Raw genomic sequence first — 25,895 nt, 5'->3', positions numbered from 1 at the left:
CACTGAGGAGGGAGCAGAGTGAATCACTGTCTGGGAGCCAGCCAGCGTGTCTGTGGATGCACCACTTTCTAGCTTATTAGATCCTCTTTGTCACAGTGCTTAATCCTGCTGCCTGATCCTTGTTAGAACACCACCAGCGCGCCGCTCAGCCTTCTAATAAAGGAGATGGGTGAGGGCTTCTAACTAGACGCACTGAAGCGTGCGGCAGTTAGGCGATTGCAGCCTGACTGACAGGGGGGTGAGCTGCTTCCTGCATGTTATTACTTAAAAGGGAACCCACCTCAGACAGCTGACAGATGAGCTTTGCTGAGGCAGTGGGAACTTGTTGCTAGGCCAATCCGAGCGGGTGTCATCTTTTCACACAGTATAATGGCCTATCTTTACTCTAATTATATTAACCCTCTTCTGAAATTGCTGCATTCCGACCTGGCGCAGAGTGAGCTAAGAAAACTGGAGATAAATAGCTTGCTGGGAGGATTACAACTGCACCGAAGCAGGTATTGTGTTATCCACCAGTGACATTAAGTTGAAAAACAAAATAAGCACGCCCTATTAAGCCAGCCTCGGTTATAACTCTGAGGAGTCAGTGCTCGGTTTGGCTCCTGCAGTTTGGTTTCCATCTCTGTCGACTGTAATAGTTTCTTCCTTTAAGGTTGACTGTGGTTATTAAACATGTTTTTCATGGTGCTTTGTTAAAAGGAAAGTACAGCATCAACCAGGAAGCTGTTGTTTGGTCTCTTCCCGGCCCCCGCCTCCCTCCAGTGAACTTGAATCATTCTTTTCTGTTAGGCTCCATGAAGCACCTGAGAATTTGATTTAGTAGCCTTGTGTGATACGATAATCAACAAATGGGGATGGGGAAAGGTAACCCCCATTCTTCCCCCGTCCAGTGAGTATGTCAAGTGAAAATGCTCAGGAGAAGCCTGTGGCCCTGTCTGTGGACCCCAACTTTCAGACATCAGTGTATTAGACATCTGGGGTGGACGTGGTATGATATATACAGTCGCTGCAGTGAGAAGCTGTGTGCCTGCAACCTATACTGTGTTGTGAACTAATGTTAACTCAGTAAAAAGAAAAATAAAGGACTCCTTTTCCCTGAAGGGAGTGTGTCTAGCTGGCATCAAGCATTTCCCACTTGCTCCATTTAGCAGATGTCATTAGCAATCCCCCTGGCCTCTCTGTCTCCATTGACAGCACTTAAATGGAGACATTGCCTGCGATTGACAGATCTCCAGGGGTTCGAGTCTTCAGACAAAAGGGCCTAGAGAACACGGCTGACCTTTCTTGGTGTTATTCCCTTAGGTCTGTCTTCTGTATGTGGCAACTGGGGAACATAGAATTTAGTACATTATTTTCGGAAGATTGCCATTAAAAAATCTACAGGCTTATTAGTAAGACTTGCTAATAAGTTGGCAAGAGGTTGTGCTTTCCAAAGTGGGCTTGTGGGTGGATAGGTGTGGAATGCAAGTTCCCTCTTACAGGAATATGCACCTGCACCTTAATTAGTTCAAGAACATACCTGGCCTTTTGGATTATTGGGGCTAACCTTGGACCTTGGTAGAAGGGAGCTAGTGATTTGTTTTTTCCCACACTCACCTATGGAATATCCCTGAGCAAATTTGGAATAGCTGAGACTTGTGTCTCTCCTTCCCAGAGCCTTTTCTGGTCCACATTGCTCTCACATGGACCCAGCACCCTGAAAATGCAGTGTGGTGAGAAATGCCCTGTGTTGCACACATGGCCACCTTCCCAAGTCTTCCCACTCTTCTCCACCTCACCACCCCCAAACCATAATTCTTGTAATCCTTGTCTGAACCAGCGGTTAGTAGGAAAGCATTTCATTTGAGTTCCTTCATGTGAATGACAGTGTGTTGTGGATGATTTTTGAACAGATGAAATACCCATTAGAAATTAGCACTGTGTTTTTCTTTAGATTAATGAGGGGGTGGTGGGGGGAAGCTAACCACAGTAGTCACTCACAGGGAGATCCCCTTTTGGTTCACCTCTATATGCAGTTTATATGTCTCATGGTTTCCCCCCAGCCCATGCTTGCTTTTTTTCTCATCCACTTTGGAATGCAAATGTTTTTCCAAAGATCTCAGTTATTCCTTTTTCCCATAGTTGATTCTATGCTGATATTAGTGGGCAGACTTTGGAGGCAGGAAGATGACAGTATATAATGAGCACGGACTGGCTATTCTGTGGATGTTTTAAAAGAACTGTGTTCATCTTTAGGCTTCTACTTCCAACGTATTAGTGAATAGCTGTGCCATGGTTACTGTTGTCTGGTAAGGAGGCACTTCCTCAGTGGCCTTGGGTCCCTGAATAGTAGGAAAAGTATACACTGTGCACGTAAACCAGGACACTTAAGGCATGTTTTGAAGTGAAGGATTTTTCCCCCAGAAATTCTCTTATGTTCATTTGTAGGAAAAGTAGAAATGGAAGAAAAAGCATTAAGGAACAAATGACATGGAAAAGAGGCCAAAGATTATAGCAAATGAGATCCTAAGAGATCATTTAATTATTTAAACAAGAGATCAGTTTCACTCTTGGGAAGCTAAAGCCCCCTAAAACCAAGTGAAGATTTAAAAAGATAAAGGACAGCCCATTATGGACAGTAAAAGACCCAGCTAAACAGAATGTGTGTGACTTTTGGATTTGTATTTGCCCTAGTCTGTTTTCTGATCCCATGGTTTAGACAGTAAAGCCCATTAATTTCTCAAATGATTTAATATTGACTAATGATGTTTCACCATTAAGATGTGAAAATTGACAATATTGATCATCTCAGAGAGAAATGTATCTGCTTATTTCTGTGCTTAAAACAAAAAAAAATTAAAGTAGCTTTGGGAAGATCATGAGGAGTTACTTGCTCTTGATATTTGATATACCTCTTTAAAATTGTTTTATAAATTTGAAATCATTTATTGGTCTTTCTCTATTTTTCTAAATAGTTATAAGTTCATATAACAAAAACGAGAAAGATTTGAAGTATCCATTCTTTTGTTTTATGAATAAACATTGCATTATCTTATAAAATATTAATTTACCTATTCATTTTCTAAAACTCACATAAAGCTTATGTGCTTTATGGTATACTTGCATCACAAAATGCATTTTCCTTATCCTGAGTCATCAGTAATGACAAAATTGACAGTGAACTCTCAAAAGAGGATAAATATGTTACTTTGGTCTTAGGAAGAAGAATTGCTGGATGTTGACTATGTTCAAAAAAATCTTGGTCTGTAAACCAAGAGTTTGAAAATGAATTTTATCCCTTTAGGAGAAGGAGTTTGGTGTGTCTGCTGCCAAATAAAACCACATGAATAGCTGCTGCTTAACTTCCCTGTCACTATCTCTCTCATAGTCAGGCATGTTATAGAAAGTTCTTTCAAACACTGTTTTTCCCATTTTTGAACATACCAAGCAGGAGAAAAAAAGTAGAGTCAACAAATCATCAACAGTTAATATCCAGATACGTGGCACTTGCTGACTTTTTTTTTGCTACTTTCATGATAATTCATCCTTGGTTGATCTAGATTGACATGTAACCTGATAGCGTCACCAGGAATTGTAGAAAGAATATGAGTTTTGGAGTCAGGAGTCTTAGTTTCAAATCCCAAGCTTGACATTTTCTGATCTTGGACATATTACTTAATTTTTTGTAAGTTTCCATTTCTTTCCCTATAAAATGATGTTAATAACTGACCTTAGCAATTACTGAAGAATCAAATGTAGAAATGCTTTTAAAAAATGATAATTTGTAAACTGGTAAGAGCTATATATGAGTATCTCTCATTACCATGTTAATGAGATTCATTTAGTACTGATTCTGAGATATGCTTCTAGTAGCTGAGTAATACAATAATGATTTTACTTGTGTAATATTCTTATCTTCCTTCACTGTTCTACTTTGGCTGATAAAAAAATGGCACTGATCAGATTGGGTTTCGATCATATTGGGCAAGCAGTGATGAACATTGTTAAGATAGAATTTCAGCAGATTTTGATATTATTGCCTCTCTCAGCCATTTCAGTCTCTGTAGCAAACACCTAGAAAAATAAGGCATATGCCATATTTGCGAGAATTCCTTCCAGGTTTACTTAGCTCCTCTCCCTGCCCCCTTTCTTTTTCCTTGCTTCCTTTTTTCTCCCTACCATTTTTCTTAATCTCTCAGGCAAGGAAACTACCTGTCAGTATTTGTGCGCCAATGATGACTTAAGGTAAGAAATTTTTCAAAAATCAAATCCAGTAACCCAAAAGAACTTCTGGTTGTACTGTGATTACTGGTAGAACTTCTTAGACCTGATTTGTGTTGGGTAAAATGACACCATTTTTTCTTCCATATTTTCAGGAAACTTGGATTTAACTGGTCAGAAGCAAGTATTCAAAGCAGAGAACAATCCCTGGGTTACCCCGATTGCTGACCAATTCCAGCTTGGCGTGTCCCATGTTTTTGAATACATCCGTTCTGAAACATACAAATAGTAAGTAGACTATAATTTTCTAAATAGTAGACAGCGGTTTTATAGTACTTGTAATTATGTCTTTTTAAAAAACTACCATATGAATTGTCATATTAGTAGCAGTTAACTCATAGCATTGTTAAACATTTTGTTAATAACCCACATGTAGCGATTATTATTTATAGATTATTTTTAGATCTAGATATGTTATTTATAGATTATTTTTGATTGACATTTTCAAAGGGAGTTTATACCGATTTTATTTGGAATTTTTTTAAGCTATTCGTTGAATATTCATAGCACTAAGGAAATTCATCAACTACATTAAGATCAGAACTTTTTGTCCTTTGAATGCAAAGAATAACAAATGTTATGAACAAAATTGTTCAGCAGTTTATTTGTATAATCAGAAGCTAATACTAGGAAAGCATCCTTCTATTCTTCAATAGTTTTTACTCTAGTGAGGTGGTAATCTCTCTCTGAGAAAAAGAAAAGGCTGAAACAGGGGGCTGAACTAGCTTACAGCCACAGCTTTAAAATCCTCCATGTCCTTGTCTGGGGTCGAGCATGACTGTGGGGAGCCCACCCTAAAACTAGACCATTCCCTCCTCTTTCGTCGTCAGTGTGTCACGATTCAAAGGATTTCTTTCATTCCCACCTGCTCTGTTGTCACCGTTTCTGTTATATTTCCCTCCCTCCCTACCACCACCTAGAAGTTGGAACAATATGTTGTCTCAAGTCCTGTCACCTCTAGTTTTAAGCAAATGCAGTAAAGTCTAATAGATTCCATAGGTTTAAATTGCTTTTGTGCCCACTACCAACTTTTGAGAGTTTAACATTCTGCTGTTAGAAAGGAGCTGGAGTGACATTACAGTTCTTATTAGATAGGAGTTCCCTTTTTATGGTATCAGGAAAATGCCCCTTCTCCCCCCAACACTGCTCTCACACAATCTGTGCTGGGGTTGTGGGCAGTGTTGCATTGCAGGGAAGAGTCCACACCTGTGCGTGGCCAGTTGTGGGGCTCTGTCACCGACTGACAGATCACAGAGACCGGAAGCTGAGAGCAGCAATGGCATTAAAACTGAAAAGACTAAGTTGCCAAAACGATAACATGTCCTCATTTATGAAAGCAGTTTACAGTATGGTTTCTGTTAAGATAATACTGTGACATACGCAATTATCCTAAGAGAAAAGTGAGGGGCATATAGGATGTGTGTGTGATTCTTTTATGAGCCACATAGATATGTGCAATTAAGCAGATGCAGAGTTTTTTTAAATATGACTGTACTGCTTCCTTGGAAATTAGTAAATTATGAAAATGTGTGAAAATATTATTGCAAGTTAGCGATTATTGTTCATTTTGTTCCTCTTAAACTGTTAATCATTACTGTCATGGGTTTTAGATAAGGTTCTAATTTCTTATTAGTGAATGGGAAGCTATGTAGAGTAGGGTATGTTTTTAGAAAACCAGTCAGAAGAAATATATGAAAAATACACAAACCAAGATCCTATTAATGTGGAATTAGGGATCATATTCTGTTTATTATTTTGGTTAACAAATTTTTAGCTTACCATGCAGTAATTGATAATTAACAGGGAATTAGAATATATTACATATAAAAGTGTTTTCAATTTTAATTTCATTTTTAAAGTATAAATTGTGAGTTTATGCATTTTTGTTTTCCCTCAATCATTTTTAGGTCATTAATCACCATCATATACTATTCAAAGCTATTTCTCTTTATTTGAACATGGCTAGGACTCTGTATGGAGTCCTGTGTTGATTGAGTTATTTGGTGGGTTGTTTGAGAAAGAAATATGTGACACAACATTTTTAATCTATAACATATTTGATGTATATGTATGTTCTTACCTCTTATTGGCATCCTATACTTGAGATCAGAGTAATCTAAGCAGTTTGCCTACTAGCTTCTTTTTTGTGTTTGATTCCCTAATGGAGAATTATATCATCTTTTTAACAGTTAAATTGACATTACAAAACTAAAGCATACAAGAGCCATTGTCCCCTTTCTAGGGATACTGGTCAGTACCTCATCAGTACCTGCTTTTAGAGGAATCTCCATGAGTCTCTGCTGAGGGAATACACTTGCCATGAGCTCCTGGAGGGTGGGACACTGGGGAGGCCCCACCAGTTCTCCTTGCTCCTCCTCTGTGTTAACCATGTGTATGTATCAGCTTTTCTGTGCTTCTTACACTTTCCAGTTAACTTCATTCCTTTCTCAGACATGTTACCCAAAAGCATGGACTATTAACTGTGTAAGACAGTAAGTCACACTCTTAGTCTTTTTCTTAAAATATTTGTACAAAAATGCCACCATTGCATTTCATGGATTTTTTAATTTGAGGTACTCTTTTATATGACTCACGCTGATTTTGTAGATGTAATTATTAATATATACTTTTTAAAAAATTAAGGCTTATTTTTATGTGAATAGATATGTATTAGTGTATCATCATGTAAGTAGAACGGATGGTAATTCTTTAATTTTTTAGAAGCAGCCACTTCATAATTAGAACATTCAGTATCCTCCCCATCTAAAAAATACTGTTCTGATTAGCAGGTACTTGGCTGCTTTTTAAAAGTTGTACATGTGGCAGTCCTCAACGAGGTAATTCATTAGAATCATATTTGTTTTAAAAAGTATATTTCACATTCAGTATCTTAGTCGTAGATCCTCTTTTTTAAAACCTATAGTTTCTAATTGTTACTTTGTCTATTTTTATATAAGACACATATCTGTTCCAGGAGAAAAAAATCCTTTAATTTATACATAAATCTTTAGTCTACCAAGAAAGCATATTTTAGCTTTGTTTTGGCACTGAAAATACCAATGAATCTCTCCCTCTCTCTTATTTTACTTTAGTATATATTAACCCATTATCTAAGTGAAAGCAGTAAAGAACTCACCAGCACGTTTCATTTTCCTTCACATCTGTGGTTGACTTTCACAGTGACTTTCGTGTTCTAAGCACATCCTCAAAGGCCTTCTGAGTCTAGAGCAGCGACAGGCAGAGAAGATGGATTATCTGGTTTCTAAACGCTAATGGACTCCAGGAGGAGATGTGGCCGTTTGAAACAAAACAGTGAAGTCAGTGCTTAGGAAGAATTAAAATACTTTAAGAGGACTTAGGTTGATGAAGATAGGAATTTGTGCAATTAAACAGGGGGAGATGTGGGTCGGTGTGGCGGGGGGATGTTGAGATATGGTTCTTTGGGAGATTGTTCTCTTGAGTATATCTTGGGCATTCATCATGTCCTCCTCATCATTCCTCAGGTGGAGATTGCCTTTGTTCATTTCTCATACTTTGGACAAAGGGGTCATATTGGCTGGTGTCATTGCATTGTTCATTCATTATAAGTTAATCGCCGTGTTCAAGTAAAATCATTTGCTCAGCCCAGCCATTGAGGACTAACTCTGTGCATTAACATCGTCAAACATTGTTGAGTTACTCTGTCACCTTCAACTCTTCATTTGGTGTTTTTTTCCCTTGCGTGACCTCTTTTATTTCTGTGAAGCAGAATTATGATAGAATAGTCACCACTTGTTAAGTTTCCAGAGGTAGATTTTTTTCCCCAGGAGGAGAAGTCAGATTGGAGTCAGGATCCTTGACAAGATTCTTTGTGAAAGGGAGTAACTCACACTTTTCACATTTCCATCAAGGAAGGTGGAAAGAAACTGCAAGCCATTTTAAAAACTGACAAGTTAACTCTTAACAAAAGAAGAGGTTTGACAAATGTTAGACTGAAAATGTGTTGGTGGAAAGAGGCATTTGGAAAACAGGCATCCTCATGAAGGCTGCAATTTGCGGAGCACAGCAGCCCTAAAGCCTCATTTCCAGGGCCGCATAACTCACAGGATGCCTCCCTGTCATTCTTCCTGTCTTGTGCTTCCTCTTCTCTCTAGGGAGAGCTGCCACACTAACTGGCTTTCTGTTTTGTTTCTTAATCTTAAATGAAGACTGCCACACTGTTATTCATATTAATTAATAGAAACATTTTAACAAAGCAGTATTTGGTGAATGGTGAGTGATAATGAGGAAAATGGACTATTTCTCTTCTGTAAATCTAGCAAAGTGAATCCTTGTGTTTGATTTGTAGGAAGGATACTTTCATCTCCAGGTTATTGTTTCTCGGTTTGTTTTACTTGTAACATGAAAACTAAATAATATCTTCCTTTTATCCTGCATTCTCTGCAAACCTGTTACAGGCTATAATGGACATAAATGGGCTTTATTAAGCAACTACTATACTTCTAATGACTGCTGAGTCAGTTGCCTAGAGACCCTTAAATAATGGGTATGTCAGGTCTACCAAAAGGCTAAAGAATCTCAACCCTAATAGGTGATCCCATTCATTTGAAAACATCCCTTTGCAGAAGGAAATTATATCTTAAAACAAAACCTCCAAATCTTTTTTCCTGATGAAGTATAAATTGATACACAGAACTAGCAGATGGTTTTGTAAATACCACAGAAGGGTGTAGGGGAGAGGGTTAAACTGTCAAGACCTTTTTAGCAGTTAGTAAATTTTACATAGTGACAGTCGGTATGCAGAGCAATGTAGTCTTTTCTTTTTCATTACTATATCTGAAATGTTTAGCCAGAGGAAAACAGTATTTCCTTATAGTTGACATGAAAATGAAGAACTGAGGTTTTTTTTCCTAAAGCTGATAACATAAAGTTTGTTCTTATTTTTCAAAGTTGACTACATATTTTGTGCCTGGTAATTTATATTTTCTTTATAGCTGCTACACATGTATATTTTGGTTCCATTTTTTAGTTAATAGCTGTATTATCACATTTCCCCCATCATACAAAATATAAGTCAAGAATTTGACATCTCTGGACCTATTTGCATGCAGATATGTCACATTTACCTAATATTACTAAGAAATACCAAAGAGAAAAGGGAAACTCTGAAATATGTTATATTTTGGGTGGTATCATGTCACATCTCTTATCTCATATTCACTTTATATGGTAAATTACATAGCAGAAAAATTTACGTAAAATTTTTCTCCAGATAGTATTATGAGTGAAAAGAGTTAAAGAATGTTTAATCCATGGAATAAATATAAATCAGGACATAATACCAACTGTTGATCTTTGATTTGACGTTTGATTTAGTTACTAAACTGTTTTTACCTGTGGCCTTGAGCTGTTAATTGTCCTGGTAAATTAATACCTCCACTTTTAAGACAATAGCAAGAATTCACTCTTTGAGGAAGAATACCTCTTTCCCAATTTTTTTTGATAGATAATAATAGTGTAATTACATTTAAAAGCTGTCTTGACTTTCTTGCTTTTTAACTTAGCACTGTTACTCTGATATACTTCAGAATTAGTATTTAAGTCTCTCAAAGCTTTACATTTTTAAGTTCATGCAAAATATTTCAGTTTTTTTAAATGGAAGATACTTCCCATTTGACTTTTCCAGTGTACCTGGATTCTGGGAGAGTTATACTAGGGAACCTCCACCTTCCACATCAGTTTAGTTCATAGGTGAACCCTACCAGGATAGCTGGTATTAGCTAGTTATGTTAGCTAATGTAGTTAGCTAGTGTTCCTGAAGGCATCTGAGAAATCCCATCTTACAGAGATTTTGGAATGTTCTGCAGACTGATGTGTCTTAGATACAAATGCAGACATGTCCCTCACATGTCCAGATGTATTCTTTGACCCTCTTGTGTGGTCACACCCCATGCACTGTGTTGACCAGCCAGCCCTGCAGGGGCCTGGTGAGCTCAGGTTAGATCAATGAGCAGGAACCCTGACAGTATTTCTGCATTTTATTTATGATCAGTGCAGTTATCATTTGGATTGTGAATAAATTTAAAGGGGCAGAAGGAAAAAAAAAAAACACTGCTGTATCAAAGGAAGAGAAATAGTGCTGATTCTGAACCTTGCCCCACAGAAGGTTTTACATAAGACTTTGACGAGCAGAACAGACATGTCCGTTTCTCTGTGCCCTTTTCACTGTGTGTTTACCCTCAAGCTTGCAGTCAGTGCTTCATGTACAGCATAATGCACTGAGCATAGAGCATTGCAGTATCACGTTAAGGTAAATAGAATATAATTTGCCCTTCTTCACAGAAGGAAAATAAACATAGGCTAAACTCAAATCTACACTCCAAAAAGAAAATATGTCAGTTTGCTTTCTCGTCAAGAGTTCCATTTTTAGATGATGTTCACTTGATGTAATCGTATTGAACGACTGAATATTGACCTACTCAATGAAATGAAATTGGTTAGCCCCACATATTGATAACCTTTATTAATTCCCAGTAATCTTAAAGTTCAATGCTTGATACTTTTCTATCCAGTCAGCTAGAGTTATTGCTTACATTTGCTGTTTTTATTTGAGAGATGAATTAATAAGTGGTATTTTTATAATCAAACAAAACTGTGAGTTCTGTTCTCTACACAGTGGTATATATATATATATTTTTTTTTTCATTGCATGCTGGCTTTTTATTGGGCTCTGTTCTCTTTTTCTGACTAAGCATTGTTGGAGGTTTGCTTTGATTTTTTTGGTTGGTTTAGTTTTGGTCATTTTTGGCAGTTAAGTGTTCTTCTGTGTTATTAAGTATTTTGGTTAATGCATAATATCATTGAAGGAGTTTTAATCACCTTTTATCAGATAAAAGGTTTATATGTCAGTTATGTCCCTAGGCATTAGTTGATGCTCCCTAGTGTATTTGCAAAGCATTAAGGCGATAACTGTCCATATTTTATTCTATTGTGTTTGTATATTATTTCATATTTGCTCTTAAGACTCAGGATATACGGATGGTTTCACTTATAATAGGAATATAGGGGAACCAAATAAGACATCAGTGTAAAAAAATAATAATAACAATACAAAACACAACAAAGCAAGAACAGACAATTATAAACCAGAAATATATTGCAGGGGAGGAGGAGGAAGAGGGGTGAGAGGGATGGAGGGAGGAGCACAGGGGACTGGTGATGGTGCCTTGGGGAAGGAGATTCTATGGGGACTCAATCTGAGGGGGTGGGGGAAGCAAATACTGTCTAAAAAAATGTAAAAAATGATAAATGTTAAAATAAAAAAAAAAGAAAAAAAAGACTCAGGATATAGACATTTGTAAGAAGATGTTTTCTTTTTCCATTATGATAGTTAATTTTAATTTTAATTTTTTTAAGATTTATTTATGTAAACTTATGTACACCACAAGAACTGGGGTACAGGCCAGAGGTGTGGGGGAATGAGAGGACTCACCAGAGATTGAGTGGGGAACAGATCAGGCAGTTCGACTGAAATACACTGCTGAGGGGAGCAGCGGGTGAGTCAGGAGAGGTCTGCTGCGCCATATGGGTCACCTCCCTGGCCAGGGATCAAACTCGTGTGCAGAGGCTGTGGATAGCTTCATAGGTTGTGTCTTAACCCCTTGCACCACCAGGGAGGCCCATGATAGTTAATTTTTAAATACTCCTTTAGAATAAACACAATTATGTCCCCTTCAAAGTGTACATATGTTTTACCTCTAGCCACTGAGATGGTGTTTGTGTAGAAGTTAATAAGTAAATTATCATTGAGGTTTTGGAAAGTTTAATTACTTTTTTTTCCCCTGATGATACTTAATTTTGTCTGATTTGGGGTATTTAAGCTACCCAGCAGAAATTTACTGGCTCACAATTCCAGGGGCTAGAAGCCTGAGCTTACAGTGTCTGCAGAGTTGGTTCCTTCTGAACGCTGCAAGGGAAGGCTCTGCCCCAGCTGTCTCTCTCTCCTTGCCCGGTGGGCAGCGTCTCCTCCCCATGTCTGTTCACAGGGTTTTCCTTCTGTGTTTGCTCTCTGCCCAAATTTCTCCTTTATGAAAAGACACTAGTCATTGAGTGAAAGCCTACTTTAGTGACCTCGTTTTAACCTGATGATGTCTGCAGTGATCCTCCTCCAAATCTGTTTTTTTGTAATGGACCCTGCACTAGTAAATGTGTTTTTCCCAGGGTCTTCATGGTCTTGAGTGGTAGCTGCTGATGTTTTGCTCTATAAGGTGTGGAATCAAGGATTTCCTGTCACCTCTTGGGGGGCCCAGTTCCTATATTGGGAGCCCTAAAAACTTCATTCCTTTTTTCCCACCTTATATCAGGAGGACTCTGGACTTTTAATGGGCGACATCAAAACAACTAATACTGGGCATGGAGATCTCTCCTCACTTAATTAAAGGAGGTTTGCCCTCCAGCATGAGACACCAGAGATGGAGTGTATCTTTTCATATCATGCACAGTGACATGTTCTGCTGCAGTGCTCTGAGGACAAAGGAGGGAAAATGAGGTCTGGTTTTGTTTCTAGAAGTAGCTTTTATTCCAGTTCTGTAAGTGGCAGATGACCTCACCATACCCCATTTCCGCTGTATCACCTTCAAAGCAAGTAGTTAAAAGTATATCATCCTGAGAATTGTCACAGCAATGATTTCTGATTCTGAATTCTTATTTTTCTGGGAAAATTCCTTTTTTTTTTTTAAATTTAGTTTCATTCTTGAATTTGCACCCCATTTGTATTTACTTTATTGAATTTTTTTTAAGGGCAACGGAAGATGATGATGACCCTGAATATAAATTGTTACAGGAAAAGGGATACAAGATAAAATTACCAGATCAACCTTTTTATTCTATATTTTATGGAATTCCTAATATATGTTTGGCAGTAACTTATTCGTACACATGAATTCCTGACACTTTCGATTCTTCAGACTTATTAATCAGTGTAGTCAGCACCAGAGCAATTTTATGAGACTTACCAGTCATCAAAAATTTATTATCAGATAAATCAAAGAAACAACGAGCATCTTAATAGGGTAGAGAAAGTGGCATGTAAAGGATCGTTTAAGACTGTGCTTTTGTCGGTTGGGTATTATATTTACAACCAGTATCAGAGACTTACTCATAATTTCATGCACAGAATCAGCAGGGTGATAGCTGTCTTCTTAGCAAAAACCTTTTTCTTTGTCTTTCTCCAGGACAATACTGTGGTTGACCTAAATGTAAAACTGGGAATACTAAATATACGTGGAAGCTAGGAAACATCATGTTCTAATGTTAAAAGAGTACCTACATTTTCTTTGGGTTTTTAATTACAATTATCATCCAAAGTAAAGAATTATCAAGCTCTAGCCTCTTCTTAGGGACAAGAATGCTAACCTTGAACTCTTTGGAATGGTGTAGGGACATTGCCATAGACAAATTGCCTTACTTGTGAACAGGTTCTTTGTGCACCTTCTCATAAACGTGACTTAGGTCTACTGTATTCTTAGCACGGTTTTTGACAGCAGGCTCAAAGTATAAGAAAAGACTTACATCTTCACGGTGAGATGAGCTCCTTGGAAGAGAATTTTTCCATCACCCTAGACCCATCCCAGTTATTATCCATTGGACAAAAGGATCATGGTGGGCACTCAAACAAGAGCTGAGTTTGCACTGAAGAGTCTTGACACAGACTCACTGGGAATGTGTCCAGAGACAAGGCTGGGTGACATCCTGTCAAAAGCCCAACCTGCTTTCCACTTCATATCTCCATATAAGAGCTGCATTCTCTGCCTGTAATGTTCCCTCTTCTTGTATTTACCTACTGAAGCCCAATAATTCTTAAAGGATCATGCAAAATAGCAATTCCTCAAATAGTTTAATCTGAATGCTTCCCTACTGGCCACCTGCTCTAGGTCCTTCTTACCATCATTCTTTGGAACCTTTACTTTTCCTTAGTAGCAATTTAAATAACAGCAATAATATTTATCAATTATTGAGTACTTAACATATGACAAAGTACACAATTTATTGTGTATACTATTCTTCAGCTTATAATTGAGTATTTATTTCTGTGAATACTTCTTGTATATGGGGTTGGGGTTCAGTACATGTTTTCTCTCTCTTAAGGTCCTGGAATTTTTCTGAAAGCAAGACAAGCATCAGGATTACTTCATGACTAGGTCTCATGTGCAGCATGCCCTCAGTGTTATATTGTAACAAAGATCCTCTGACAGGGTACCCTGATTTCTGATATAAGATAGGATTCTGGCATCCAGAATGGACCAAGTTAAAGTTCTTGGTTTTTGCTAGTACATGATACACAATACTCAAAACTTTAAAATGCATTTTCAGTGTATAATATCAAGTGAAGATTATGTTTTCACTGAAGTCTTTTACTGATTGTCTAGCTCTCTTCTTCTTAACACACTTCTCATATTAGAAAAGAAACAGTCCTTTAGCTTCATAAATAAATGAATTCTGTTTCAAAGTGAGACCTTCCTCTAAATGAGTAAGTCAGCCTGGGTTATTTTGTGTGCCTTCTCTTGATCCAGTATGGGATTGTTTCATGAGGCATGTAGAGTGTATGATTGTGTTTGTAAATGGAGTGTTTTTTAGAGAGACTCAGGTAACTAGTATGGGTGGTTATCTCTAGGGAATGAAACTGAATCACTGGGGGAGAGGGGAGGTGCGAGAATACATTTTCTTTACCCTTCAGCTCTTATTGGATGTTCTGTTTCATATGTGCATTCACTATGTCATACATTATTTAAAAAAGAGAACCTGTGAAGTTAACGTTGGTGAAGTTAAGAAGGCAGAAACCATAAGGAATGTAGCTGTATAATTGGTTTTGTCTTCTGCGATGTCTGCTTTCCCTTCTTATCATTCTCTCCTTAGCCATGTACACCTGGAATCATCAAGGTCACATCCTCTCTTAAAAATATGCCCTGAATCCTGGAAAGGGATAATATGAATGAGAACTTGAGAGAGATGATGTCTTCATTCCTATTCTTGTCTTAAGCGTTGTGGGATCTTACATTGTGTGTAATAACTCAAGCTTTCCTGTGTACTTGAAAGGATCTGTAGCAATCTGTTTTTCCTTCAGAATCCAGCATTGACCGGGAAAGGGTGGTCATTCACAAAGACATGACAAAAGAGAATAAGGAATAAAAGCAAAATTTCTGTATTGAATTTCTTTAAAGAGGGGTGTTTTCCCACCTAAGATTTTAAGTAATTGAAAAGAAAAGCTTCCCTATATTTGAAGCATCCTGAGTATTTGAAATAAAAAGAGTGTATCTTGGAAGAATTAAATGTTTATCAGAGGATAAGATTGGACTTGAGATTTCCATGTATGTGAAACATGGGTTTTTTTTTGTTTGAATTCTCTCATTTAATTTTTTTTTGTCTGTAGATAAGATGACGTGTGTGTTTCAGATTGTTTATGTGAGATTATGAGCATTTTTAATCTGTTCTTTCTTGTGCATTCTCAATAGAAACTGCGTGAGTGGAGATCTTTAAATAGACTGTGTCTTGCAACTAGCAAATTTATTTTGGTAACTAAACTAGATAATTCCTAAGGAATATAAATTTTGTCAATAAAAGTTTTTGTTTTGAAATCTAAAATCTTGAAACAGTATTTTTTTTTTCCAGTTTTCTGAAAATGGCTTCTATTTTATAAGTTTAACTAGCAAGATAGGTCAACAAATCAAAAAATATACTGGTCATCAAGCTAATAGAATGAAACAATTCTTTATTAATTTTATAGTGGAAGATGGTTTGAAAAAGAAATAATGGCTTTTGGGGAAGGCACTCTCTCAGAATTTCCAGATGAATGTATTAGGCAAGTTAGTTCAGTTTTACTGTGATTGAAATAGTAAGAATTTTGAACAGTGCTAATTAGAGAAATTCAGAACATGTGTATTAAAATTAACTACTCCTGGTATACTTCTTTCCCCCATGTGTCATCTATTCAGTTACTAACACTGAGGTGAGTTAGTGTGTGACAGTTTCCTCAGTTATGTGAAAGAGAGAGAACTGACATTCAATGACTGACATTCAATGACTTCCTTGTGGTGGGTTTCTTACAGGCTTCATTTCCTGTAGTCTCACATATAGAAGCTCACCCCTCTTTCACATGAGAAAATGGAGAGTTGCAGGTTAAGTAAAATGACCAGTGATTTACCAAAGGGGTAGAGCCAGACGTCAGACTGTCTTTGTCTTATTTAATAGAACATTATCTCCTCTTCTCCTGTTGCTTTTGGGTGGTATCTAGGAAGCAAATGAGGAGACACCAAGCTTATGCTGACATTCTAAAGGAATGTCAGCTTATGAAGCTTAAGTACACATTTATGGTCATTCAATATTTCTGGCTTTTGAAACAAACTCAGCCTTCTGTAGGGTCATATCCCCATCCTGGGTTGAAGGCACATGCAACATTCTGGGGTCCCTTAACAGCATCCCTGCAGCTAGCTTTTCAGTCCTTGAAAGCCTGTCTTCCTGTATCTACTCTGATTCTGATTCACTGTCCTCTTATGTGGGTGGTCCTGGTATAAAAACCAAATCCATCTTCTGCCAGCTGTACCCTCTGATTCAATGGGTTTATGTTAATCCACTGAGGGTTGCATACTTAGATTGTTTTGTGGTTTCACTTTAGTCAATTAATGCATATTTAAAGACGTGACCTTTCACTACCATTCTTTATATTACATATCACTTTTGGAGTATCATTATGAACTCCTGGCCTTTTTCAGCTCAGCTTATACCAGTGAGGGAAATCAGTTTGAGCAGTACAATCCCTTCCCAGCTTTCACTGTGGTCTCTTCTTTGTATCTTTTTTTTTTTTTAATTAGTAATTTCAGATCCAGCTTTCATTCATTTGCCCCAGCAAAGAAACAAGGATGCCTGGTTCTCCAAGGGTGCCTGGTTCCTTTAAGTAGGAAAAGACATTCAAATCTAAAATCTGAGGCCCAGAAGCACATGTTTTCCAAATAAGCGTCAGAGTAGAATGACATGAGATCTACTAGCTACTTGAGTGACAAAGCAGAAAAATTACCTACGTGTAAGGGAGCGTGCCTTTATGTTGATGTTTCCCATTTACATGTATCATTAAATTTGTTCTGGCCTTACTGTACCATAGGAATCCACTCCCCACATTGCTAAACAATTCACACTAAATCATTCATGTGAAGACATATATTTACATGTATGTCTTCATTTTCTTTTCTCTTTCCAACCCCACACTGAAAGGTTCTAGATCAACTGCTAATTGTATAAGTTAAGAAAATGTTATTGCTGTCACTACTATACCTGAAAAGAAAAAGAAATTGTAACCTTCTTCAAGGTTTTGTACTTAGGAAACCATTAGTGTGGGCCACTCGATATAGAGGTGTAGATCACTTTTTATAGAATCCCATTCTATTAAAAGACAGTAGCAGTGAAGCAGAGAAAATATGTCCAATATGTACAATTTCATGAGGTTTCCCCTAGTACCTCTTTATTTTCTTGGAAACTGGTCTCTGTCTTTTAACATAAACAACTTAACTTTGATTTTCAAATTTTAAACAGCTTTTGGATTGTTCCTGTATTATATTCTCAACACTGTCCTCTCAACAAAATACTTTCCATATGATCCTATCCAAAATGGAGTCCCCACGGATCTCCCCAACTTTATCTGTCTCCCTTCTTGGATGGAGGTTTCCCCAAATACTGGGACTCTGTTTTGTGCCCTGTTCTGTCCCCTAGGGCCTAAGACCATGCATGGCACTTAGTTGACTCAAAATACTTACTGAATGAGAGTAGTTGTTCTTGTGACTATTCACCGTAGCCTGCAATTCAGACATTTCTCCTGGAGAAAGATTTTCAGAAACCATCCATCACACATGTGTATCACACATTTTTTCTTCTCATATCTGAGGTGCTAAGATTTCATGATATTATTAGTGCGGCTTCCATCACCATAAATGTTTCTATGATGTTTCCAAGGCTGCAGCCTTCCCTAGCCAGCTATTTCCCATCAGATCTAGTAGCTCTTTTTAGATAGGCTTTGAAAGAAACACTGCCCATAGAATTTAGGCGGGGGCGGGGGGCATGGAAAAAAAAATACTGGAGCTGTAAGAAGAGTGCATTCATTGACCTTGAGTCAGCCCATTAGCCTGCTTCTGTTTGTCGCTTTGCAATGGTCAGAGACTCTGTCCTCACGAGATACCAGACACCTCTGTGTGTGGGACCTAGATCCTGGCTGCTAAGTCTCTCCAGGGCAGATGTGGCTTTGTCCACCATCATGGTGGTGTGAAAGAGTCTATAAAATGTGAATTGGCAGGCTTTACACTATAGTGATTGCTTAGAAATAAACAGCAGAAGAGGGGTAATGAGAGGAAAATGGAGGCAGCTATTGCTCCGTGCCCTCAAAATGTTTTGTTGATAAATTAGAAGAATTATTTAGAACGCCATCTCTGAACCCAAAAACTGAGTTGCCAGAGGGCATAAGAAACGCCTCAGTGATCACTCAGTCTAAGGGAATCAGAGGCCTCCTGATCGGCTACATTGACTAGGAATTACAACAACCCACAGTGGGTTATGTGCCACTCCTTGTCTTCCACACCTGTGCCATTGAAGTGCTGCCTGATGGGTTGAACTCAGGAGATGCCAACAAAGGTGAGGAGCCATGGTGTGTTTAAAGAGATATTTGGCTTCTCTGCACAGGGAAGGATCCTGTGGATACACCAGTTCCAAATCTGATATAAAATCTTCTCACAGTTGCATTAATGTTACATATTTCAAATAAAATTCTCTTAGCCAGATTTTCATTTGTAACTAAGTGTTGAGGATTAGAAAGATGACATTTTAAGAATTTTTGCTAAGATATGGAAATAGTGCAGATTAGTTTTAATTATGTGCAGGAAGAGAGAGAGAGCAGGGGGGGATGTAGCAGCTCTGCTTACTTTCTACCAGAAATCCAGCTTTTGAAAAGAAGGGTACCTGCCTCCTTTACTGAAGGGAGCTACCAGCACAGCAGCAGTCAGAACACAGCCAGTATCATCAGCTTCTGGTCTCAGAGCCTGGCCAGGTTCTGGAGGTCTCTTCTGCCAGTGGACCTTGCACACCCTGGAGAAGCCTGTGTATGGGGCAGGGCATTTCTGAATAAACCTAAATGAAATACAACAAATTGTGAAATGTCCGGATATTGTCTGGGAGTGAACACTGGAAGAAGGGACTTAGCTATTTAAACATGGAGTACGCATTGTCCTGGAGAATAAGCTAGCTCCAGGCGGCACGGAGGATTCCCCTGAAGAGTATAGACAGCGTGGGTGTGAGCACTGGCTTTGGAAGCAGTCTGCACGGGTTGGAATCCCACTTTTACTTTTAGCTAGCTTTGTGTCATTGTGCCAGTTCGATTTTTTTTTTTAATTTAACGTCTATTTTGAAAAGCAGTTGACATGCAATAAACTATATTCTATTTGCTATATTTTGACATATGTATACAGTTGTAAAACAAGTCAGAGTAACCAAGATGGAAAACATATTCATCATCACCCATAGTTTTCTTGTGCCCTATGTGAACCATATCCTTTCAGGCATTTCCTCTATTCCCCCCACACCACCCCCCTACCCCGCTTTTTTAGGCAAATGCTAACCTATTTCATGTCATAACCTACTTTATGACATAATATAGATATATAATGCCTTTTTTTATTTATTTGATGAATAATGATACTGAGCTTTTGCCATTCCTGTATTTCCCTTTTTTAAAGATTTATTTTTATTTATGCATCCAAGAACCAGGGTGTAGGCCAGAGGTGTGGGGGGATGAGAGGATTCAGCAGAGACAGAGTAGGGAGCAGAACAGGCGGATTTACTGAAATACACTGCTGAGGGGAGCAACTGGCAAGAAAGAGGAGGTCTGCTGCACCATGTGACTTAGCTCCCTCACTGGAGATCGAACTCATGGCACAGTGGCTGGTGATAGCTTGATAGTGCTGAGACCTTAACCCCTGCACCACCAGGGAGGCCCATTCCTATATTTCCTTTAGTGAAATTTTTGTTCATATCCATTCATTTTTTAAAATTAGATTCTTTTTATATTTAGATACAAATCTTTTGTTGTATGTACGCTTTGCAAATCTTCTCCCTCCCATTCTGTGATTTGCCTTTTTCCTAGCAGTATCTTTTGCAGAATCAAGCTTTTAAAATTTTTTGAGGTCCAATTTTATCAATTTGTTCTTTTATCAGTTGAGCATTTTCTGTCATATTTAAGTATTCTTTACCTAATCCAAGTTTATAAGATTATCTCCTTTTAGTCCAGAATCTATAAGTTTAAGTTGTGTGTTTTGGTCTGTAATGCACTTTGAATTAAGCTTCGTATATAGTGTAGATACTGATCAAAGTTCATGTTTTTGAATATAAATATCCAGTTGTTTCTGCCCTATATGGGTGAAGGTTGCTTGTTTCAAGTTGTCTGTATTCTCACTGATTTTCTGTCTACTTGTTCTATCAGTTATTAAGAGAAAGGGATTGAAATCTCAGACTATAATTATAGATTTGTCTATTTTTCTCTTCAATTCTTTGTATCTCAGTTCTTCATATTTTTTGGAAACTCTAATTATATCCATAATTGTTTAGGGTTATTTGCATCCTCTTGATGAATTGACTTTTTTGTTATGACATGAAATTCTTTAGCCTCCTTAATTGGTCCCTAGCACAAGCAATGGGAAGCAAACGTTTCTCTAGTCAGCTTTAGAACACAGTTTATTGAATTGACTTGCATGAAAATGATAGAAATTTTCATTTATATCAAGATTTTTTTTTATTAAAAATTTTTCCTTAGAAACCATTTGTGAGCAGGCTATACTTTTTAAGGACCTCTCTCAATATGAGCTGTTATGTCTTAGATGTTGTTAAATACCAACTCTGACTATTGATGTGTAAACAAGAATGAAGAAGAGAAGGTGAAGATATGGGAGCTTTTGTGAATACATTGTCGTTGTTAGGCATAAAGGGCCTTCTCTTTGAACTGGAAAGAAGACTTTAGTTTTCTTTAGCCAAAGACTGAAAGATCAGCAGCTTGTAGAAATTACAAAATGGAAGTTAATGAAAAGTGGTTAAAAAAACAGTATAAAAAAAATGAAAGAAAATTTTAATTTCAAGAAAATACTACAAGAGATCTCACATGGGCTTTTTCAGAGCGGCAGACTAGGTTATGAATCGCAGTTCCACAATCTGGGGGGGGTGGTGATCACATGGGGAGAATTACATAAATGCTTTGAAATCTGCTTGCCCTTCTGTGACATATTAAGGACTACCGGGCTGTGGGCCATATTCCTGGTCTGAAATTTGGTTATTGAAGTAAGCTCTGATAGCACCAGTAATGCACAATTTCCAAATACTTCTCATAAAGCATAACTTGAACTAGAGAGATTTGAATGCCTGCAGAACACAATGTACACTAGTGTTGAAGGAAAAGCCCATACTTTCTCAATAAATTGACATCTCTATGACAGGAAATCTATATAATGCTGTATGAGAAATTTGGTTAGTTTAAATGTATTTCCAGCCAAACTTGTACACAACAGACCCTTTGATAGGATGTAGCTGCCTGGAATCATGTGGATGGATGATACTCCTGAAACAGCAAATTGACATTGCAGTTGGAAAAATGTAAACCACCTTCAGAAATAGAAAACAAGGTCACTGCAGTGTGATTCCTTTTATTCACAGGTGTAGGAAAGTTAATAATGATACAGATTAGAACAAAGGGATTAGAAAAGAGATTAAGTGAGAATGTTCTGAAAACTTATATCTGAGGACCTCTTTGCTACATTTAGAGTTGGGCAAAGGAGTGAAAATTCGATTAAAGTCTTTCAATTTTTTTGTTTTATTTTGTTCAAATTTCATAGAATTATAAAGAGCAGTAATCCAGGGAGATTATCTCATTTCCCTCCTTTTATTTTTTCAGATGAAATTGAATCCCCAAATGACATGATATAAGATAACCTAACTAGTTAATTTTATATTGTACTCATTGGGCCTTTTCAAGGTCTGTTAACCCTGCTGACTTCTGTCAGTACCTTAACACTTCTGCCCATTACCCATGCTGCCCAAGCCTTGTTAATTCCCACTGTTCTACAGATTTTACTTCATTTATCCCTTTTTCCCTAGGTGTCTCCCCTGACTACTTCTCCCATGCCTAGTCAAGGTCAAATAATTGCAATAAAAGAAAACAACCACAACTGTTTATTGAACAGTTGCTATTTATTATAACAACTCTATGAGGTAGACACTGTTTATCCCCCAACTTTATATAGGGAGAAACTAATATATACAAAGGTTAAATAACTTGTGCAGGGTTAAAACTAATATGTGGGAGAGCCAGAAATTAAACCCAAGTGTCTAACTGCAGAATGTAAGCTCAGTTCACCAGACTATGCCACCAATTATCCTTGTACCTCTCATAGTATTTACTGCTTTTGTAATATTACATTTCTGTGGTTTTGTAAATTTTTTTGCTACTAATTTGTAACCTTCAGGAGGATTCAGAGCTTAGTTTTTGATACACCATTTTTACTTAGCTCTTAAGTTGTAGCATCTAACAGGCTCATTATATTTTTACATATAAAATGGAGTCGTTAGTACATTTTTAATAGTATTTAGTGTTCTAATTACATATTTCCATAGTACAATTACGTACAGTACTGTAACATAATTGCATCATTATGAGAACTTAGAAAATGCAAACAAAATGTTCAGTAGTCCATGTCACTTGGTAATAACTGTAGGACCATAGTTACAAAAAACAGAATTAGAAGTAATGTAAGACCAGAAAAAGAATCTGAACACAACTATTGCGTGTTCTTAACTATATTCCCTATTCCTCTTTGTATCTATAATGATCATAGTTAGAAAAGTGTATCTTGGGAAAGATATTGCTTTCCAGAGCGTATTTCTTAACTCAAAAGGGAGCTAAAGTGTAAGTTAGTAAGTTAGCTTCACTTTGCATGAGACAGATGCAGAGTCTTCATGGTCCAGTGGTACTTAACAGATAACTTTCTGAATCAGTCTCTGGAGTGTGGACATTAGTTAAGGCTAATGTAAGCATTTTCAAATAAATGTTGAGAGTAGTTGTTACATCCTCATTCAGTTACAGCAAGAGAGAAGTACTTGCTGCTTTAGGCTTTCTTTGGTCATTCAGATGCTTTGTTTCTACATGCATTTCAGGTCTTCCTGGCATATGTTTTGTGTGGTACAGTAGAATTTATTATTTCAAATCCTGTCCTTGCAGTTAGTTGAGCAGTGTTGTCTCTGGGGTATCGAGATGCATTTGGCATGTGATTAGCAATGTATTCTAATATGCAGAGCCTGACTGTAGGGAAAATTAATCTATTAGAGTCACAGATAAAATGTTGAAGAGATCAAAATTAATGTTAAAAAAGCACAAGACAAAAGGCAGATATTCTGGAATCAAAAATAGTATTCATGAAAGTGACGATTAATTATTTAATTCCAAGGGCAGACACATTATAGTCTAAAAATATATTTCAGGTTCACAATTGACTAGCTATTTTATGTGGCCGAATACCAGCTTTTCATATTTATTAAAATTATTCATAACTGAGGAGCTGCCTAGATTAACTATGGAGTTCTTATTTCTTGATTCAATATATTATCTTGTCCATTTTATCATGACACTGTAGTAGAAATTTGTCTAAATTTTGGAATTATTTGTGTAATATTTTTAGTATCAGCATCTCCTAACTATATGTCTTATTTCCATTTTGCCTAAAAGGATCTTTTTCATAGATTTTTGGAGAAATCATTTCTCTATATAAAAACTATAGGTTTTTCCCCTTGGGGAGTAAATGTTAGACAAAAATCTTTATTCAGTATGAAAATGTTCCTTATTAACTAAAATTTTAAACAAGATGCTAATTCTTTGGAATAGTAAACATTTATGATATTCATATGAATTTTATGGAGATCTGTGTTTGTGGTAGATTTTATTTGAGTATTTAGTGTTGTTGCTATGGTCAGGCAATGTAGCAGTGTTCCTGGGTTAGTGAGTTCTGGAATTAGACTGCCTTCAGTTCATGTTCTAAATCTGTCACTTACTATTGATATTGATTTTATTTAAATTTGTAAGCATTGACTAGCTCACCTGTAAATTGGAATGGGAGTAGTTTTTGCCTTGTAAGATTTTCTAGGGAAGAGTCTCTGAGATAATGCATATGACTGCTTAAACCTGGATTAGACACATAGTCAGTGTTCATTAAATACCAACTGCTGTAAGTGTTAATGATAATGGTGCGTCATGGAATGCCACAGAAAGTGGGGATTAGGGTTTTAGCAAGAATACAGATGAGTTATCTCCAGTAACATGTCTCTAAAACTGTTACAAACTTGGAAGATGTTGTTAGGAAAGAGGAATGAAACTTTTTAAACTAGAATATTAATTATAATCTAGAATTCAAAGAAGCCTCAAATCTAGTTTAAAGCCCTCTCTTTGCATGGGTACAAATTTCAACTCCAAAAACTTAAGTGATCTCCCCAGGATTCCTCAGCCAGACTGACAAACTCTAGTCCAGGTCTCCCAGATCAAAGCTCAGTGCTCATCACTGTGCTTGGAAGCACTGGTTTATGAATAGGAAACAGTCACTGAACCCCGTCTTAGATGTGGTCATTGTTTTCAAAACTAAAACGTATATGGCATCCACATGTGACACTTCCTTGCACCTCTTGGCTTATTGTCCTGATGATTATTAATCTTCTAGAAACATCTTTTCATACCTCTAAGAGTCATGAAGAAAATAATTGTCCCAGAGCTAATGTCATCCTCAATGAGGACAACAGCTCTGTCTGAATGCCTTGGTGGGACCATAGCTGTAGCTATGGGACGGGGTATAGGAAAGGGAATGTCCACAGTGTCGTCCAGAATTTCCCTCGAGATCTCATAAACTTCTAAAGCTGAAATGAAGCCTTTCTTCCTTATAAAACAGAGTCATGTGTTAGAGGAAATGAATTAGAGGCGTCTGGGTTATATATTTTAGTGGGTTCTATAAACTTCTCAATAAAGGAAAGGTCAGTGTGTGTTCCATAAACAGTGTTCGCAGAGGCATATTTAACCCCGTCTCTTTGTGATTCCCAGAGTACCCAGCAATTGAACTGTTCTCTTTGAAAGTGCCCCATTACCCATCATCTCTCCCAAAAGACCCTACTGCTACCTGGGGGCTCTCTTTCTTAGAGAAACCCCTCACCACCCCTGGCTCTGGGGCCAGTCTTTCACCAAAGGAGAAAATGAAAGCAGTGATTTCACATTTTTAACAGCATGGGCGTAGGAGCTTCCCTTTGGCTCAGCTGCAGTTTTGTATTTGTGGTTAAAGTGAAAAGATTGTCGTCACACCAATTTGTGGAGTGTGCTGAGTGAATCCTTCTGTATTTGGATGCAGAGACCTCATGTGAAACTAAAAAAAAAAAAAAAACCCAATAAGTGACCTTTGCTGACTGACTGCACAGGTAGTTGTTCTGCTCTGCAAGTGGCGATTTCTGTGGCCTCCCTGGCTGTCAGCAGAGCCGCCCAACCCGCCAGCTGCTGCACCACACAGCGAGGGGTTGATGTCCTGGGCTTCTACCACAGAGCCCTGTCGAGGCTT

At 37.5% G+C, this 25,895-nt stretch overlaps 1 protein-coding gene across 2 annotated transcripts in view; it reads left to right on the top strand.

Annotated features, from left to right (window-relative positions):
• The window catches only part of RSU1 (Ras suppressor protein 1), a 197,375-nt gene that overhangs the window by 72,082 nt on the left and 99,398 nt on the right, over positions 1 to 25,895 (top strand). For both annotated transcript variants that reach the window (XM_054695107.1, XM_037510671.2), the window contains exon 8: positions 4,356 to 4,488. In XM_054695107.1, the coding sequence (XP_054551082.1) occupies positions 4,356 to 4,488 (133 nt within the window). The remainder of the gene's footprint in view (positions 1 to 4,355; positions 4,489 to 25,895) is intronic.

The sequence above is a fragment of the Talpa occidentalis genome, unplaced genomic scaffold (genome assembly GCF_014898055.3).
Source record: "Talpa occidentalis isolate TD23 unplaced genomic scaffold, MPIMG_talOcc4v2.1 talOcc4.14, whole genome shotgun sequence".
NCBI classification, from domain to species: domain Eukaryota; kingdom Metazoa; phylum Chordata; class Mammalia; order Eulipotyphla; family Talpidae; genus Talpa; species Talpa occidentalis.
The sequence above is the reverse complement of the archived record's forward strand: the minus strand, read 5'-3'. Positions and strand labels throughout refer to the sequence as shown.